Here is an 18907-nt window from a genome sequence, read left to right as displayed (position 1 = left end):
TAAAACAAATTCGTGCCTTAAAACCTGGAGATTTATAAAACATAACCCAAAAATGAGATATATTTTAAAGTCCTCCTCTGGTGAAAATCACGTTTTTGAGTGTTCTTTGACATGTACCTGTGGAATTTTCCTTATGAAAGAGAACAAATATAATAAGAAATAGTTTCATTTTTGCATTTCTGAGTATTTTTTCTTTTAAATCTCTGTCTGTCAAAGACGCTCGTTTTGAATTAATAATCTGTCGTGATGTCATAACGGCCTAAGAGCGACTGTGTGAGTTCCCTGATCTGCCCCATCCAGCGTGCACACGCTCAGGTGCAGCAGAAGACCAGTGACCATAATTCTAACTGTTAGAGTATTGTAATTATCATTTGCTTACATGCTTTAATCACCATAATGTGATTGTATCAGTTCTATCTTTTAGTAAGAAAACAATGAATTGAAAAGTTCTGATTATGCAAGAATATGACATTCCTGTTGTTCCTGATTAAATGACCAACGTTCATGTCTGCAACCTTCAGTTTTCAATAAAAAGAGACTGGATACACTGGGAAGGCAGACTTCCTCTGTGACAGTTCACGCTGTGACAGATTCTCCTTCTGCAGAAATCTAACTAAAATTCCCATCTCCTCTGTTGTTCTTCTCTTTATAAAGGAAAAAGTCAGAACCCTGACACTAACTTTAACCCTTCCTCTGGGTCAGCGCGGCCGAAAGACAAAAGTTCAGAAATGTTTAAGGAACAACAATCAATGTACAGTAATGCAGACAAGCAAGAACTCTCCCCCTTTTTACCTAACCATGGAAAACATGAATTTCTTTTTAAAACCGTAGATATTTTAGCCAAAGATTTTAACAAGCTTGCAAAAGCTTTGAAGACTAAAACCTATGTAATTAGATTCAATGTTTTTTTTTTTTTTAAAGTGTTGATTTTATTGAATAGAAAAGAAAAACTGGAGAGTTTTGTCTGGGTTGATGCAACGACACTAGTTCAAGTTTTGGTAAATGGTGAATGGCGTATACTTGTATAGCGCTTTTCTACCTACAAGGACAAAGCGCTTTACAGTCACAGACCCATTCACCCATGCACACACATTCACACACTGGTGGCCACCCCGCTGCCAAACACAGGCGCCTGCCTGCCACCAGAGGCAAGGTGGGGTTCAGTGTCTTGGCCAAGGACACTTTGACTCATGGATGTGCAAGGCGGGAATCGAACCTGCAATCTTACGATCATGGGTCGACCACCCTACTGCTGCACCGTAGCCGTTTTCTTCCTGAGAAAGCTTACAACCAACTTTTTAGTCATGGTTAGTTGTTTTTTATTACTTTTGTGATTTTTACGTGTCCATCAAAGTATTTATTTATGTGGTTATTCATTTCTGCTTTTACTTTAATGTGTTTCATCTTTCTTAAATTTTGTTTTAACTCCAGTGTTTTCCCCAGATGGATCCTCCACACACTGAATAACATTTTCGGTCATTTCAGTGGTACATCCCAGGTTTGGCTGCTTGCTTTGATCAGGGGGTGTCCCATGACGAAGTCTTCTGTAATCATGACTGGCTTGGTCGCTGGCCTGAGTTGATCCCCAAAATATAATTTATTCACATCTACATCAAGCCAGATTTTCACTTCAGGCATCTTTAAAATGTGGTCTATATTTTCTGAAGTATCTCTTTATGCAGATGACACTGTGGTGTTCTTTAAAAAAACAAAAAACAGAAAAAACAGGCTAAATCTCATAACCTCCTGTAGCCCCAAATTGTTTAATTTAGTGTTCAAGTCAAAATAAACATTAATTCTCTGAATGCAATTTTAGCCGATACAAATAAAAACATCCACCGCAAAAGAGATAAAAAAACAACTTTTATCAGGAAGCACAGATATTTCCATCAGACAGCTGAAAATTGAAGATAAAAAAATCAATGTCACAATTAGGAGCCAAAACATTTAGTTTTTTTTCCAGTGTTTTTTTAATCAAATCAAATCAAATCTGGAGGCACAAAAAAGTCCTGTTGGTTTTTGAAACAAGCTTTTTAAAACCAACTGTTTGTGAAAATGTCATTCTGGAAACAGCTGATTACTGTTGTACATGTGCTGTACATCTACATCTGCATAAAAAGAAACCAAAAACACTAAGGTTATAAAACACATGACTAACAACCTAGAAGCAAAAAATAAAAAACATAAAAAGTGAAGCCAGGTCAGAGTATCATGCTGAGTTAAAGAGCAGCAGATAAAAATGCTTTTTAAAATGACAGTTCTGTAACTTTGTACTCATGTGGCGAGGACCGAACAAAATTGAGGAGATAAGGAAAGAGGAGCATATCAGAACACAAACCAATTTAAAAAACTGCAGAAATGTCTTCATGGCAGAGAGCAGAAACCATGTTAATTATTGATTGTGCGAATTGTTGATTCAAGCTTCAGCTCCAACTTTATTTCAGGTGAGATCAGGTTACCTTGGTCACGCCCACATTATAACAAAGTCATGTGACTTTCTGTAAAAGCAGAGAGGAGGGAACTCCGATCAGCTGTTTCAGGTTACAGTAAACACAGGTAGGATTTGAATTCTGTTGTACAGAGCAGGAAGATCAGTTCTGGTAATGTCAGTCCATCTTTCTTCTTCTTTCAGACTGAAAGATCTGTAGATCCTCAAACTAACATGTTTGTGTCCATTTTCCAGCTGCTGACTGATCCATCACAGCCCGGATTCTCCCTGTGAGTGTTGGACTTCCTGATCTGGTTCTGGTTCTTGAACCGACATGTTTTTTATTGAATCTCCTGTTTGAACTCACAGTCAAAGCTGCTGGTTCAACTCTGACTGATGAAGATGAGCTGTTCAGAGGAAGACAAGGACAAAGAAAAGTCTTCAGCACCCAGCTGTGTGTCTATGAAGAGTGACAAACCCAAAGACAAACATCTGGACTTCAGAACTGAACCTGGACCTTCAGACTCAAAGTAAGAGACAGTTTTGGAGTTTTTGTCTGGTTTGTTTGAAAGAAACTCTGACAACAAAGATCTGTTTCCTGGAGTTTCAGTAAATGCTGTAAACTTGGAAGAACCGTTGAACCGGTCAAACATGTTTCCATATTTAAAGCAGTATGAAACCGAAAGTTGATGGCTGTTAAAAACAACAACAGACACATTCCATTAATAGTTCAGATCAGAATTATTATCTTGAGCTTTGAAATGTTTTTGTCTGTCTTTATCAAATTGCATTATTAGTATAATTATATTACTACTATTATTATTATTATCATTCATATTTTACTATTATTGTATGTCTGAAATTTAATCTCAAATGTAAACTGATAAAAACTGTTGTTGACTAAAATCCAGCACAATCACACTAATAGAAACCTCTTTAGAACAACTGTGACCAATGAAGATGAGCTGTTCAGAGGAAGACTTGAACAACGAAAAGTCTCCTGCATTCAGCTGTATCTACATGAAACAAATCTAAAGATAAATGTCTAAATATCAGAACCCAATGTGTTTTTTCAGCCTCAAAGTAAGAAACAGTTTCAGTTTTTTATGGCTCGATCATTCTTATGTTCTTTTGTTTTAAAAGAGTGAGGGATTCAAGAGAATCTTTAAATCAAACATTGGAGGTGGGGGCCAGAGGGCAGCACAGGCTTTTATTGAGACATCTGATTGGTCTGTTAATAGCTTTAGATAAAGAAAAAATATGAATATTATCAAGAACATGTATTTAAAAAAGTATCACAGCAAGACAAGTTATTCTGACCAATAGAATGCCTGAGTAACAGATGTTTATGTCTTTGTAACCCTTGTGCTATCCTAGGCACTTTTTGGGTCATCTAGACCCACTAGACAGTGCTCTGAACCTTTTTTCTTCAATGATTTGTGATCTTCACTGGTGTCCATGGATTACATGAAATCTTTCCACCTTTATCCACCTTTGTCATGGTAGGGAGAACACGTCAATGCAAGGGTGGGGTCATCTAAGATAGCACAAGGGTTAAAGGTCTACTGGATTTTGGCTTCTTGGAGCCAGCTGGTACTTCCTGTTTGGAACACCAAAGGGTGACGGGTCACTCAGTCCAGTTCTCATTAACAGTCGATGCCATGAAACCTGTGGAGCAGCATTTGTTCAATGTGTCCAGACATTCCCAATTTTTTACATGCTCATTCCGTTGTTTATGCTTTGAAAAAGTTAAGTAAAAAGAAAACGCAATTTAAAGTTTTTCTTTTTGCTTTTTATTGATAAAATTTTGATTATTACTTTATTTCTTGAATGTAAAATGATAAAACTCTTTTGACCAAAGTGCAATTCAATCTTCAAACAGAAGAACAAAAAAAAACCCACACAGCTTAAATGTGAGGCCTTCTGCTAGCCTCCCAGAGTTGCTTGATGAAGTATGACAAAAACTTTGAATTGAACAAGAAGTTGTCAAAAGGCTTTGTATGGTTGTATGGTTTTCTGCTCATCTGGTTCCGGTCTGTCCTTCAGAAAGAGAGACGGTCACAACAATGTACTTGATTTATTTAGAGTTGAATAGCCTAAAATACTTTAAATATACATAGTATTAACAATATGTATAAAGATAAGAACAACATGGTTCCCACAACTGCTAATGAAACACTTCATAGATAAAATTAGATGGAAATAAAAGTTAATAAGCTTCAGTCTTGTCTGCAACATATTCCACAGAATATTACAAAATGTTAGAAAAATATTCCAGTCAGAGCAGCTCTGACAGAAAAACGGAATCTGAGTTGTTACCTTGATAATGATGACTGATCTGGGGAAACATGACATTAGTTTCTCTAAACCTCAGAAATCTGGTCAGAAGACTAAAACTGCTCAGAGGAACTTTTCCTGCAGCTGCATATTTCTGCAGAAAGACTACATCGTCTGTTGAAGCTTCTTTGTTTTGGATGAAACTCTGTAGTTTTTACAAACTTCTGATGATCTATTTGTGTTTGCAGAGATCAGCAGCTCACTGAGAGAGTCCAGTCTTCAGCCTCCAGCTGCAGATCGGACAAAAGTGACCAATCCAAAGAATGGAAGCCAAACTTCAGAACTGAACCTGGACCTTCAGACTCAAAGTAAGAGACAGTTTCTAAGGAAGTTTTTTCACCCAGATTTCAATGTAATACATGATCCTTAAATGATTTTAAATCTCTGCTAAAAAACTAATCTTTTTACAATGGCTTTTAACACCAGAGAGAATGTTAATTAGGCAGCTTTTTTAGTGTTTTCCTTTATTGATGTTTTTATTGTTATCGTTTCACTGTGCTTCTCTGAATTTTACCTATGGCTTTAGTGTATTTATACTTGTGCAGCACTTTGGATGTCTGGCAGATGTTAAAGCGCTATATAAATAAAGATTGATTGATGATTCTTAATTTACAACTCAATTAGCAATTTGATCATGTGATTTACAAATGCATTTTGAAATTCAGAATTCAACTACTACTTTCATATGGATGCAACTTTGTACTTCTTCATTTGGCATCTCAGTAAATTTGACACTTTACAGTCCTTTGCATGCACTAGAGTCATCTGCTTTTTCAAACTCTGTAGTTCCTACAAACTTCTGATGATCTGATTGTGTTTGCAGAGATCAGCAGCTCAAGAGAGTCTATTCTGCAGCCTTCAGCTGTTTGTCTGAGAAAAATTACCAATCCAAACAATGGAATCCAGACAATAGAATTGAACCTGGACCTCCAGCCTCAAAGTAAGAGACTAGTTTCACTCATAATTCAATGAAATACATGATTTTCAGTTGAAAATTCAATTTGCCATTTGATCATGAGTATTGAAAATGCTTTTTGCAACAATACAGAAATCAATATAAAAACATTAGATTTCATTACTGCAATTTTAAAAATATGATTTTAAATCAAAGCAAAATCAATTGCATTTAAATCATCATTGATTTTTGGTAACACTAAATATATAAAATGCTATTTACAATTTTTAATTCAATGTTGAATTTGGTCATGCAGTTTTAATTGCAAAACATCATGGGATTCATTTACATAAATCCAAATATACCCACATATCGACCCTTCATGTGACAAATGTAAAACTGGAGAGGCTGATCTGATTTATATGTTTTGGTTTTGTCCCAAAATACAAGTTTTTTGGGGAAAAGTTGGTGAAGCATTGACTGCTGTATTTGGAACTAAAGTTCCTTTAAATCCATTACTATTCCTTTTTGGGTCAGGGATAAAACCCTAAAATTGCCTACTAGGGGTCAGGAATGTATTAATTTTTCTACCCTTCTGGATCGATGCCTAATTCTTTTGAAGTGGAAGGATGTTGCCCCACCCACAGTGACACATTGGATTAGGGACGTGCTGTACCATCTCAAATTAGAAAAAATTCGTTATACTGTGAGAGGTTCAAAAAGAACATATCTTGAGACATGGAGGCCTTTTCTGGAATTTTTTGATCAGTGGTCTGCAAAGGTTGAGGACTAACTTTGGTTTTATGCACAGGATTTTGTTGTGCCTTCTGTATGTATGTCTTTTCTTTTTTTTCCTTTTTCTTTTCATGTGAGTGTGTCTGACAGCGGGTTTAGAGTTTGTTTTATTTATTTTAGTTTTCGCTTTTCTTGTTTATGTAATATAACTATAAAATAAAAATAATCTCAGAATAAAAATCTCAAAATAAAAATGATCTCAGGCTCCTCCCTTTTGTTTTGCAATTTTGCAAAATGCAAAACTTAGATGTAAAATTACTTTTAAATGATTTTAAAATGACTTTTTTTTAAAAAGGAACTGAAATGTCAGTTTTTATCATGAAGTTGTAAGTTGCAAAATGCATTTTTAAAATGTATAACCAAATTCAACATTAAATTGCAAAATGCATTTTCATTTGGAATTTTGGTACCAAAAATACAAGACTTCTGTTAAAAATGTATTTCTAACAGCTGAGTAAACAGATGAGAGCTAAAGGCCTCTGGTGTTGAACATATTTTATTATAACAATACGGGGTTATGAATCTTCCAACACACGAGGTGTATATTTGTATAAGCCCCTTTTGTAATTTAGGCTAAACTTTGTCTATTTTGATTTTATTTGTATCTTTTTTTTGTTGGACTGAAATATCCAGTAGCAGAGGTGGACTGCAGACCATCAGTCAGAACCGAACCGTCCAAAGTAAGACTAAAGATCTGACTGATAATGGACTATTTTTTTAACATGTAGACTTCAGTTGGTATAGTCCTAAACAGATATAAAAGAGATGTCTTTCTGTTTCCTTATATCTTGGCAGATGTAGATTCACATAAACCTTTTGAAGAACATCAGATCAGTTTGAAGAGCAGATGTGAACATGTGATCGAAAGAAGTGATGAAACACAGAGAGGACCTCCCCTCAAAAAGATCTACACTGAGCTCTACATCACAGAGGGACTGAGAGAAGAAGTTCATACCCAACATGAGGTCTGGCAGCTGGAGACAATCTCAAGGAACAACTCCTTCCACAATGTTCCAATTGAGTGCCAGTACATCTTCAAAGTCCTAAATGACCAAGATGGATCCATCAGAGTGGTTCTGACAAGCGGTGTCGCTGGAATTGGAAAAACCTTCTTAGTGCAGAAGTTCACTCTAGACTGGGCCGAGGGCTTGGAGAACCAAGACATCAGTGCAGTGGTTCCTCTGTCATTCAGGGAGATGAACTTGATCAGAGATGAGCAGCACAGTCTTCTCACTCTCATCCAACTTTTCCATCCAACCTTCCAGAAGATCCCAGCAGAGCAGCTGTCTGTCTGGAAACTTCTCTTCATCTTTGATGGTCTGGATGAAAGCAGACTTTCTCTGGACTTCAACAACAGTCAGGTGGTGTCTGATGTCACTCAGAAGTCATCAATCAATGTTCTTCTGACAAACCTCATCCAGGGACGTCTGCTTCCCTCAGCTCTGGTCTGGATCACTTCCAGACCTGCAGCAGCCAATCAGATCCCTCCTTCATGTGTCTCCAGGGTAACAGAAGTACGAGGCTTCACTGACTCCCAGAAGGAGGAGTGCTTCAGGAAGAGATTCAGTGATGAAGATCTGTCCAGCAGAATCATCTCCCACATCAAGGCCTCCAAGAGTCTCTTCATCATGTGTGAAGTTCCAATCTTCTGCTGGATCACTGCTGTGGTTCTAGAGCACATGTTGACCACAGAACAGAGAGAAGAGCTTCCTAAGACCCTGACTGACATGTACTCACACTTCCTGATGGTCCAGACAAAGAGGAAGAAGAACAAATACCAGCAGGAACATGAGGAGAATCCACAGGAGCTGACAGAGGCTGACATGGAAGTTCTTCTGAAGCTGGGGAGGCTGGCATTTGAACATCTGGAGAAAGGAAACATCATGTTCTACCAAGAAGACCTGGAGCAGTGTGGTCTGGATGTCACAGAGGCTTCTTTGTACTCAGGAGTTTGTACTGAGATCTTCAGAAGAGAGTGTCAGATCTTCCAGAAAACAGTCTACTGCTTTGTTCATCTGAGTGTTCAGGAGTTTCTGGCTGCAGTTTACATGATCCACTGTTTCAACAACAAGAAGACAGAGGTGGTGGAGAATCTCCTGAAGAATCAAACAACCAGCTCTATTCTAGATGAGTTTCTTAGCAGGATCATGAAGAAATCCCTGCAGAGTCAAACTGGTCACCTGGATCTGTTTGTTCGTTTTCTTCATGGTCTCTCTGTGGAGTCCAACCAGAGACTCTTGGGAAGTCTGCTGGGTCAGACAGAGAACAGTCCAGAAATTATCCAGAGAATCATCAACAACCTGAAGGAAATGAAGACCAATGACATGTCTCCTGACAGAAGCATCAACATCTTCCACTGTCTGATGGAGATGAAGGACCTCTCAGTTCATCAGGAGATCCAAGAGTTCCTGAAGTCAGAGAACAGATCAGAGAAGGAACTTTCAGAGATCCATTGCTCAGCTTTGGCCTACATGCTGCAGATGTCAGAGGAAGTTCTGGATGAGTTGTACCTGGATGAGTATAAAACATCTAGAGAAGGTCGATGGAGACTGATTGCAGCTGTGAGGAACTGCAAGAAGTTTAGGTTAGTCAAAACAATCAGTGGGAATTTCAGCAAACAATGGCATCTATATGTTTTATGCTTGTTTTCTATACTTAAATAGAAAACCATTTTGTTTATTTAAAACTTTACATCAAAATTTTTATATGATAACAAATTGAATTTCAAATTACATTTGTCATATAAATAAAAATAGATAATAAAACATGCGATGAAATGTACTGTACAGCTCTAGTGCCAGTCGTGACCAAAGTCGACCTAAATCGGGTCTGACTGCCTGTGAGGCAGCATTTTAAACTCCAAAATCCAGTGATATTATATATTAGTTTCCTTCAATCCAACCCAATGTTCGTTGAATTGATCCATTTTCCATTTTCCATACAAGGACCGCAAGCATTCTGCCCTGAGGACAGCTCCATTTTTGCTATTGATCATTGGTGTGTTCATCCACAAAACTACCATCCAGGCAGGAAGGGTCCACTTTGCTGCTCATTTATCTGGAATTCAAATTCAAAGACCAGCTTATCAAATCCATTTTCAGACTGTGAAAGTAGAAAGGATGGTCAAAAATGGCAAATGCAGACACAGGTTTCAGAGGGGTAGACAGGACAGAAAAAGCCATGGAAATGTGCAGAAATAGCATCTGACTTAAGCTATAGCACGAAAGACAATCACAGATGTTTTCATGTTTTCTTTGTTACTTTCTTTGATTCTCAATTCAAAACTCGTTCCTCTATGTCTCTTTAAAATCATTTTTTAACGTAAGTACTTTAACTTTTTCAGGATGGGGTTTGTGTCAAAACCTTCTGGAGACGAGTCAAATCATGAGTCCAGTTGGTAAGGAGGAAACCGTTTTCATTTCACATGATGAACACATTTAAAACAACCAACCAATGATTTTCTGTTAATCAAATGCAGATATACATAATTTATCTACTTCTAGTTCCAAGATTTTATGACAAAATAACAAGCAGGACATGTAGACTTTTTCATGACGATGATGAAGCCAACTAAATCTGAGGCATTTACCTCCATTTGTGATCACAGCTATGACCTCTCAGAGACTGACTGTGAAGCCGTGGCCATTGCCTTGAAATCAAACCCGTCCCATCTGACAGAACTGGACCTGAGTGGAACCATCTTGCAGGATTCAGCAGTGAAGACTCTCTGTGCTGGTCTGAAGAGTCAGAACTGCAAACTGGAGACTCTGAGGTCAGTACATTTGATAGTCTTCATCGCAGTCATCCTAAACTGTTGAATCCAGCTAAACTAAAAAAAGTGTCATGACCTTTTTTGCCATTTGGAAGTTGTTGCTTTAGGTAGATGAAGAGGTTAAAACAACAGAAAGTGGTTTGTTTATCTCCAACTCTGAATTATTTTGGAACTAGAATTTAAAAGAATATTATTCTTTCCTGAGCTCCTGTCTGAGCTGAAGTTTTCTTTACTGAGTACATTTCTTCACATTCTTCCACAAAGAAAGAATCATACAAGACAGAACAGCAGAAACTTTAACTTTACCTTCTTGTGATCTGATCTGAACTTTTCATTCTGGATTCAGGTTGAGGAGCTGCAGTTTGTCAGACATCAGCTGTGAGGTTCTGGTCTCAGCTCTCAAGTCCAACCCGTCTCATCTGACAGAACTGGTCCTGGATGGAAACATCCGCAGGATTCAGGAGTTCTTCATCTGTGTGGTTTTCTGGAGAGTCCAGAATGCAGACTGAAGACTCTGAGGTCAGACATGTTTTAGGTTTGATAAGATCAGATAATATGTGTAAAGGTTCTTCTGTGGTTTAGTTCAGTCACTAAGTCTGCAGATTTAACCCTATTGTTTCATTTATTTGTGACGAGTACTTTGAGCCTGGGTTGTACAGCAGTGCAGTGGTTAGCACTCTCACCTCACAGCAAGAAAGATTCAATTCAAACCCCAGCTGGTACCCTTCTGTGTGGACTTTGCATGTTTTCCTTAACAAAAACAAACATCTTTAGAAAGTTTCCTCACCAGTGAGGAAACAAAAATCTGCATTTAACACCCCCCCAAATGGAGTTGTACTAAATATCGATTTTTAATGACAGTTATTCACATTTATTGACAACTTTTGTCTCAGAACGATCCATGGAAATATAGTTTTACATTAAGCCAGTTTGCAGCCTAAACAAATTTGGGAATGACTGCTCCAAAGCATTTTATGTTTTGATCCACAGGCATGAAATACTTGTTCAGTAGGATTTCAGAAAACACACTTCCATTGTCACATTTTTATTATCTTCATGGTTGCATTTGTATTTTAAATTCAATTGTTTTTCTTTTTCATTTCAGATTGAGTTACTGCAGAGTGTCAGAGGTCAGTTGTGGTCCTCTTGGCTCAGCGTTTGAGTCCAACCCGTCTCATCTGACAGAACTGGTCCTGAGTGGAAACAACCTTCAGGATTCAGGAGTTCTTCATCTGTGTGGTTTTCTGAAGAGTCCTGACTGCAAACTGAAGACTCTGAGGTCAGACTTCATGTTCAGTTCTTGCTTGGATCACTCAAATAAAGATTTTTGACATCAAGCTTAACTCACTGAGAAAGCTAAATATATAAAAAAAATATATATAAAAACAGATACCAAACTACCAACAAAACCACACTGATATCATTTTTCTATAGCTCTTGTTTATACATACAGAGAAATTGTCTTCATTTATCAGTCTTTGATTTTAACTCTCCTACACCTACTAACATTCAATAGAATAGAAATGGGTTGGTGTGTCTTCACATGAAGGTGTTTTCTGATTTGCAGTCTGTCTTTGAAGCAAAGTTCCTTGGTTGTTTTTTTTGGAGAATGAGCTAAAAACTGATATGTAAATGAATTCATATTTTATGTTGGTTTGAAATTGTTTCTTTTCTCTTTTCTGTAAAATCAACTTTTTCTGTTACTGTAATAAACACCTTAAAATGGTAAGATCTCCATGGAAGTTTTTAGATTTCATCATTTTTTCTGGATTCAGGTTGAGGAACTGCAGTTTGTCTAAGAGCAGCTGTGAGGTTCTGGTCTCAGCTCTGAAGTCCAACCCGTCCCATCTGACAGAACTGGACCTGAGTGAGAACCATCTGTTAGATTCAGGACTTCTTCGACTGTGTGGTTTTCTGGAGAGTCCAGGCTGCAGATTAAAAATTCTCAGGTCAGAACATTTGTTCCTGCTGTAGATTTTATTTGTCTGATTTAATTTTTAACGAGACATAATTTGGTCAGTTTTTCTGTTTTACCATCTAGCTAACATTCTAATCACATTTTTAGGAAAATAAAATAGAACCAAAAAAGAGATTTGAGGAGAAACTTTATGTTCTATTTCTTTCACTCATAAAACTGTTCTGTACTCTTTAAACGAACAATAGAGCTGGATTGTGTTGATATTTACTACCATAAAGAGAAGACCACACCTCACACAGCTGAGAATGTTACTTCTTAACAGGGTTCTGATACAGTTACTTTTTAATATGTAAATAACTATAAGTTAATGCATTACATTTATTTTTTAAGTTAAGTCCCTTTACTACTTAAATGAGACCTCACCAAAGGCTTCTTAGTTTGTACATCGTAAGGATACATTTCTAGAACTCTACTTGTGTATCAGCTTCCAGCTGTAGGTATTTGTGCATCGGTTTTGAATTTTTGCCATAATTTCATTATATAATCATTTCATTTGTGCTGAAAAGATCATTCAAACGTTTTTTAACTAATGAAATAAAGGGTATATAATTTAAGTTTAGTTTAGTTATTTTTTTAAAATCCTGATCAATTGTTGCTGACATGATCAACTGTATTGGTGATATATGAGTGTATATGCATTGTTTTTTTTAAATTTAATCTTCATATAAAGTAGGCAAATGTCGTAAATATTTGTTTTAGTCGTATATCACGGTAGCTGTTTCAACAAAAAAAATACCATTGTTGAACTAATAAAGATGTACATTTCTCTTCAGGATAAAGAAATGCAGTTTGACTAATGTCAGCTGTGATGTTCTGGTCTCAGCTCTGATGTCCAACCCGTCCCATCTGACAGAACTAGACCTGATTGGAAATTTCCGGCTTGGTTCAGATGGTCAGCAGCTTGTGAATTTGGTGAAAAGACCAGACTACAAACTAGAAATTGTGAGGTCAGTAGATGTTTGAGTCCAGACTGAAACCTCTGCAGTTCTTTGTGATCTTCACTGATGCTTCACTGACACTGAAGATGAAGAAAAAAACCTCTTCATCATCTTTCTTTTCTACTCTGTAGGTTGAATTGAGAGTCTTAAATCAGGACATCACCTGTCAAAAGCCTGAAATATTTCTCAGGAAGAAGAAGATAAAGGATGATGAAGGAATCAGAGGATCTGATCAGCTGTTCTTTCAGCTACAACATTATGTTTTACACTCATTCATTTACAGTCTCAAAATGCAGTTGCGGATACTTATAACTTATTAACTTAATAGACTTCTATTAAAAGCAGAAAATCATAATTTATATATCTTATTGGTGTTCAGAGTTTTCTAATAACTAAAAGAATTCAATACTTAAAACTTTTACATTCAGCTTATGTGATGTTAATAATAATATTTATGTATTGTAGTATGATATTTGAAGTTTTTGTTCCGTGATAATTCTGATAAATAGATATTTGAATTCTTACACTTCAATCCTATTACTAATATAATTAAACAACATAATTTTATTGGTAGAACCCAACCAGAACACTAGAAGTATCACTATGAAATTATTGTAGTTAAGTTAATTGTTATGCTCATATAATTATAAATTATAAAATTTATTTCCATATTTTAACAGCAAAAAGATCATCATCATGCCTTTTTAAGTTCACTTTGATCACTGTTACAATGTTTATTGTTACAAATCCTGCAGAGCTCCAAGCTGCAAACTGCGTTCTATAAATAAGACAAAGAGAGGGGGGGGGGGGGGGCAGAGGACAGTCCTGTCTTGTGCCTCTTTGAAGGGGGAACTTGTTTCTTCATTTGTTCTAAGAGATGCACTTGGACTGTAATCTAGAATTTTAATGAATTTCTAAACTCAAATTTAAGCAAAACAGCAAAAAGAAACTTCCAGTTTACCCCGATAAATGCTCTTTCAGAATCTAATTAAATTATGATTTTCTGCTTTTAATAGAAGTCTATTAAGTTAATAAGTCTATCAGCATTTTCAGTTGAATGTCTTGAATGTCTGGAATTATCTTCTCTGGTCTCTTAGCGAGAGCATTACACATAATTTTTAGGTCTGCATTGATCTATTCAATTCAATTTAGTTTAATTTATGTAGCCCAATATTTACAACAATCGTCATCTCAGAGAGATGGGATGGTAGCTGGAGGGCAGGGTAGAGTTTTTCACTGACTTCAAAGAAAAAATAATATCAGCTAAGTTTATATTTGTTAGTAACAAATTATATTCTGTAATAAAAATAATAATTTTATTTAAAAAAAAAACCTTGCCAAGAACTCCAAGAATTCTTTTTAAAACTCTGCAGGGAAGCCATCCGGCCCCAGAGTTTTGCTGTTGGGCATCTGCAGACTCATGAAGTTCTGTCACTGAGACATGAATCTATGGCTGGAATTTGTTTTCTTCCTTTAGTTTGTTAAGAATTGACTTAATACTCTCTTCTGGTGGATCCATTTGTGAGGAGTATAGGTTCTTCTTTATTTCAACTGGATCATGAGTAATATTTCATGTTATTTTCCTAATCAAGGAGATTGTGATTTATTTCTGGTATTTTTTAATTGATTAGCTAAGAATTTACCTGATTTGTTTGCATCCTCAAATAAAAAAAATCTGTTTATTTGTTAGTAATATCATTTAATTCAAATTCAAAGGTACTCAGATCATCCAGGATATGTTTCTGTCCAGGAGCAGCATAAGCAGTGTCAAGATCTCTAATTTTGCGTTCTAATGCAGAAATAGTTGCTTTTCCCTTTTTCTTTTTATTAGGTGAGAAATAAATTATTTTACCTCCTATTACCAAACAAAGCTTTTTAAAATATGAAAAGCAGACTTCTATTGCACTTTCCACTCGTCCGGGTTTCTTTTGATCTGTTAAAACTTGTTTTCATTCTCTCTGTTACTCATTAAGTAATTTTTAATAAATTGTGTGAAACTCTTCTGCAGTTCTGTGTTTGATATTTTAAATTCCGGTCATGCAAGTATTTTCATGGAAGTAGTGAAACATGAAGGAGAAGTGTGCAGGAATGAGCACTGACTCGTTGATTTAAAATGCTTCTTTGCATAAATGTTGAGTTTAATGTCTGTGACATCTTTCAAAATAAAAGCTGTTCTATTTTAAAGTCTCATGTTCTAAACATGGAGACAATCAGAAAGTTTTGTCCTTTTTATGCAGCATTTTTTTTAACCCTTGTGCTATCCTATGCACTTTAACATTGGGAGTTGGGTCATCAAGACCCATTATACAGTGCTCTGAACCTTTTTTCTTCAATGATTTGTGATCTTCACTGGTGTCCATGGATTACATGAAATCTTTCCACCTTTATCCACCTTTGTCATGGTAGGGAGAACACGTCAGTGGAAGGGTGGGGTCATCTAAGATAACACAAGGGTTAAATCAAAAGGACAGTGTTTGTCTAGAGTGAGAGCTTCAAGTTTTTAAACCCCACACAGCCTAAGAGACCCAAGCTGCACAAACATCATGCAAAACAGTAGGGATGGCGCGTTTGACACGGACACTCCGGCGCGTGTTTCACCTTCATGAAACAGAGTGGTTCGGCACAATGTTTCAGGGCGTGTGTCAACTAGCGCAGATCATGCAGTTGATGACGTATGACGCGCCAAATGCATCATTTGGTCAAACCACGCTTCAGATGTTTCCTGACAAGTTCTGTTGTTTCCCCTGTATTGGAATCAGCGTCAGTTCATTGCACTTTACCGTGGCTCCTGGTAAAAAAGAAAGTACTGTGGCTCTGGATAGTTTCAACTCGTTTCTCCTAATAAGACAATTCACTATAAACGTTATAAGGAAAATACTTCTACCAATATATGATGGTGAGGCTTGATGTTGCAGTTGAGATAGCTCAGTGGAATAGTCCTGGTGTCTGCATCCAGAGATCCTGGGTTCAAGATCAGTATTTTACTTTTTTTTAGATTTGCTTTGCATTTATTTTCTTCATGTGATGTGTATTTTGCTGTGTCAAGCACTTCTCACAGAAAACGTAACTTGTTGTGTTGTTTTACGTTGTTTTTTCTTATCATCATTAACAACATTGTTTTTTTTAAACGTTTTTTCGTCATCATTTCCACGTTAAAGTGTTACAAGGAGCTTAGTTGAAACACCAGATGCCGCTATTCATTGTGGTTTCAAAGCCCTGAATGGTTGGTTCATTTTTCCTGCACAATTACATGAACTACTAAAAAAGCTTCATGGGGCTTCTATTCCCATCCCTACAAAACAGTGTTACGGGAAGTCAGGATGACCCAAATGCAGGAACAGAGCAGCAAGTGGAGAGAGGAGAAAGATTCAATCTTCCCAAGAAACCACTCAAAACATAAGCCAAGCAACCAAGAACATGGTGAACCAACAGAGACTGCACTGCAACACGGATTGTTGAAGCAGCTGAACTTATATAATACAACAACCAATTAACCTAAAATGCAGGCAGCTGTGCGCTCTCCAGGAATGACAGGAGAGGGGGCCGAGCCCTCCTGGGGCCTGTTTCAGAAAGGAGGTTCAACCAACTCTGAGGTTGAACTTGAACTCTGAGTTGGTCAATCGAGAGATTAACAACTCTGAGTTTTCTGTTTCAGAGAAGCTGATCGGAGTTAGGTCAATCAACTCTGAGTGGACTGATTCGGAGGTAAGCGTGCGCACCGCGACTATAAGAAGCCATTATCAATGGAGCGCAGATATCACGAGTCACCATGGCAACCGTGAAAAAAAGAGGTCTGCGTATTTTTCTCCAGCTGAACTTGACGTGCTGCTGCAGAGTTACAGTGAATATGAGCACATATTCCAGAAGAAAAGCAACACCGCTGCATCTGCAAAACAGAGACAGTTAGCGTGGAAAAACATAGCTGCTCAAGTTAATGCGTAAGTTTGCATTTAAATCATTGTTATAAAATATTGGCTGTAATAACTTTTTAAATAGCGTAAGGAGTGAAATAAAAAACGGGGATATTTAGGTGTACTTTTGTAGTGTTATTCCTGGTGTAATTGCATGAAATGCTGCATAGTGTACAGAACCAATCTGGGGGAAATGCATTTAACGTCGGTAATGTTTAGAGGACTTTTTTGTTGCAAACTTTGGTCAGTTTAATATTAATACATGCAATTGTGTTTTTAAAAGTGAACTTATGTCTACCCTTGTATTGATCAAGTGGTATAGGTTTATATGGGATTAAGAAAGTAAGCAGTGCTATTGAAAAATAAATTGTGTTTCCAAAAAGTAATTGTTACATTAATCTAATTAAATGTCCCTGATGTCATTTTCTTTTTTTTTTTTTTTTTTTTTTTTTTTTTTAACTTGTCCTGTCCAACAGCTAGGCAGGCAGATGAGAGCTGAGGGCCTCTTGTGTTGGACATATTTTACTTTAACAAGAGGGGTTGTTAATCTTCAGACAAACCAAAGGTGTGTCTGGATAAACCCCTTTTGTAATTGAGGCCAAACTTTATTAATTTCAACCATGTTTGAAAATTTCTTGTGTTGGACCGGACGGAAAAGGGAAGAAGGGAAGAAGAGAGGGATGTTAGAGAGGGGGGGGATGATAGTGAGAGGGGGGGTAAGACCATGAAGCAGCATAGAGCAGACAGGTTTACTGGTTGTTAATCATTACGGTAAGGTTAAAATGTAGTACAAAAAGGGCGGGGCCTGTCCACACACACACTGAAATGTTATCAACACACCTGCTAGCTGCAAAAATGTCCACATGTCGACATGTACACAAAACAGATAGTGTACACAAACGCATACCTATGCCTTTAAACCAACTAGTGTGAAATCTTTCATTCATTCAATCATGCAAACTATTAGTGCAAAGGTAAGCTAACACCTGTGCTCAGGTGAGTGTTTATGTTCTTCTAAAATGGATGGTGGAATGTGAAAAGAAGGAGGAGGAGCGCCCAGCCACCCCCACACCCAGACCCCCGCCGCAGCAGCAGCGGCAGCCGGAATCCCCCCAACGCCAGACGGGAACGGCAGGGAACAACCGCCCCCCGGGCGACAAAGACCGCCATCCAGGCCAGGGCCAGCAGGACCGCCACGAGGCCCCCAGAGCCAGAGAGCCGAGAGGCGCGGAGGGAAAGAGAGCGCAGCCCCAGCCCAACCAGGAAAGCAGCCCCCCCGCCGCGCCGGGAGAGCCAAACGCAGGGCCCCACCGGAGAAGGACACCCACAGCCCCAGACGAGCACCCCACCACCACCCAGGAGTTCCGGGCATCCCCCCGCCCCAACCCCAGGTACGAGCCAGGACCCCCCAAGGGAGACCCGCTCGGCGCTCCAGGCAGCCACCCAACCGGCCCACGGTTGGTCCAGGGAGGAGCAAGGCAGGGGCCCGCCGCCCCTGCCCAGGAGGGGGGAACCCCGGGGAAAAAAAAAGGGGCCCACAATGGTTGTTGTAAATATGGCCCGACCAGGCTCGGCCACTGTTGGAAGTTTGGCGGGGCCCAGCGCCCACCCCCCAGGGACACGAACACCCCCGGCTCAGGTGTAATGTGAACCCCCCCACTGCGCGAAGAGAGCACCGCCGGGCCCAGGAGACCGGCACCCAGGGGGCACGGCCGCCGTCGCCAAGGGGCCCGCACCCCCCACCAGGGAAGGGGTAGGGGACAGATGGACCCAGGTCCCACCTTCCTTGCAAAATGTGTGTGCGTGTATGTGTGTTTGAGAGGGTGTGTGTGCATGTGTGTGTGTTTATGTTG

At 38.3% G+C, this 18907-nt stretch overlaps 1 protein-coding gene and 1 pseudogene across 5 annotated transcripts in view; both read left to right on the top strand.

Moving 5' to 3' along the window:
- Positions 1 to 2516: 2516 nt before the first annotated feature.
- The window catches only part of LOC101155640 (protein NLRC3-like), a 122932-nt gene continuing 106541 nt past the window's right edge, over positions 2517 to 18907 (top strand). For 3 of the 4 annotated variants that reach the window (XM_078935781.1, XM_020711476.3, XM_020711475.3), the window contains exons 1-3: positions 2517 to 2600; positions 2684 to 2718; positions 2798 to 2958. In XM_078935781.1, the coding sequence (XP_078791907.1) occupies positions 2825 to 2958 (134 nt within the window). In that variant the 5' untranslated portion in view covers positions 2517 to 2600; positions 2684 to 2718; positions 2798 to 2824. The remainder of the gene's footprint in view (positions 2601 to 2683; positions 2719 to 2797; positions 2959 to 18907) is intronic. The other variant, XM_078935778.1, reaches the window with a different exon arrangement.
- On the top strand, positions 4758 to 13284 carry LOC111949298 (protein NLRC3-like; annotated as a pseudogene). The gene is made up of 8 exons (XR_013651185.1): positions 4758 to 4809; positions 4954 to 5073; positions 7251 to 9039; positions 9799 to 9852; positions 10063 to 10227; positions 10574 to 10746; positions 11333 to 11506; positions 13275 to 13284. The product of XR_013651185.1 is annotated as a protein NLRC3-like (transcript).

This window comes from Oryzias latipes, chromosome 18 (genome assembly GCF_053564925.1).
Source record: "Oryzias latipes strain Hd-rR chromosome 18, Olatipes_Hd-rR_3.1".
NCBI lineage: Eukaryota > Metazoa > Chordata > Actinopteri > Beloniformes > Adrianichthyidae > Oryzias > Oryzias latipes.
Note: the sequence above shows the minus strand (reverse complement) of the source record. Positions and strands in the feature narration are given on the sequence as shown.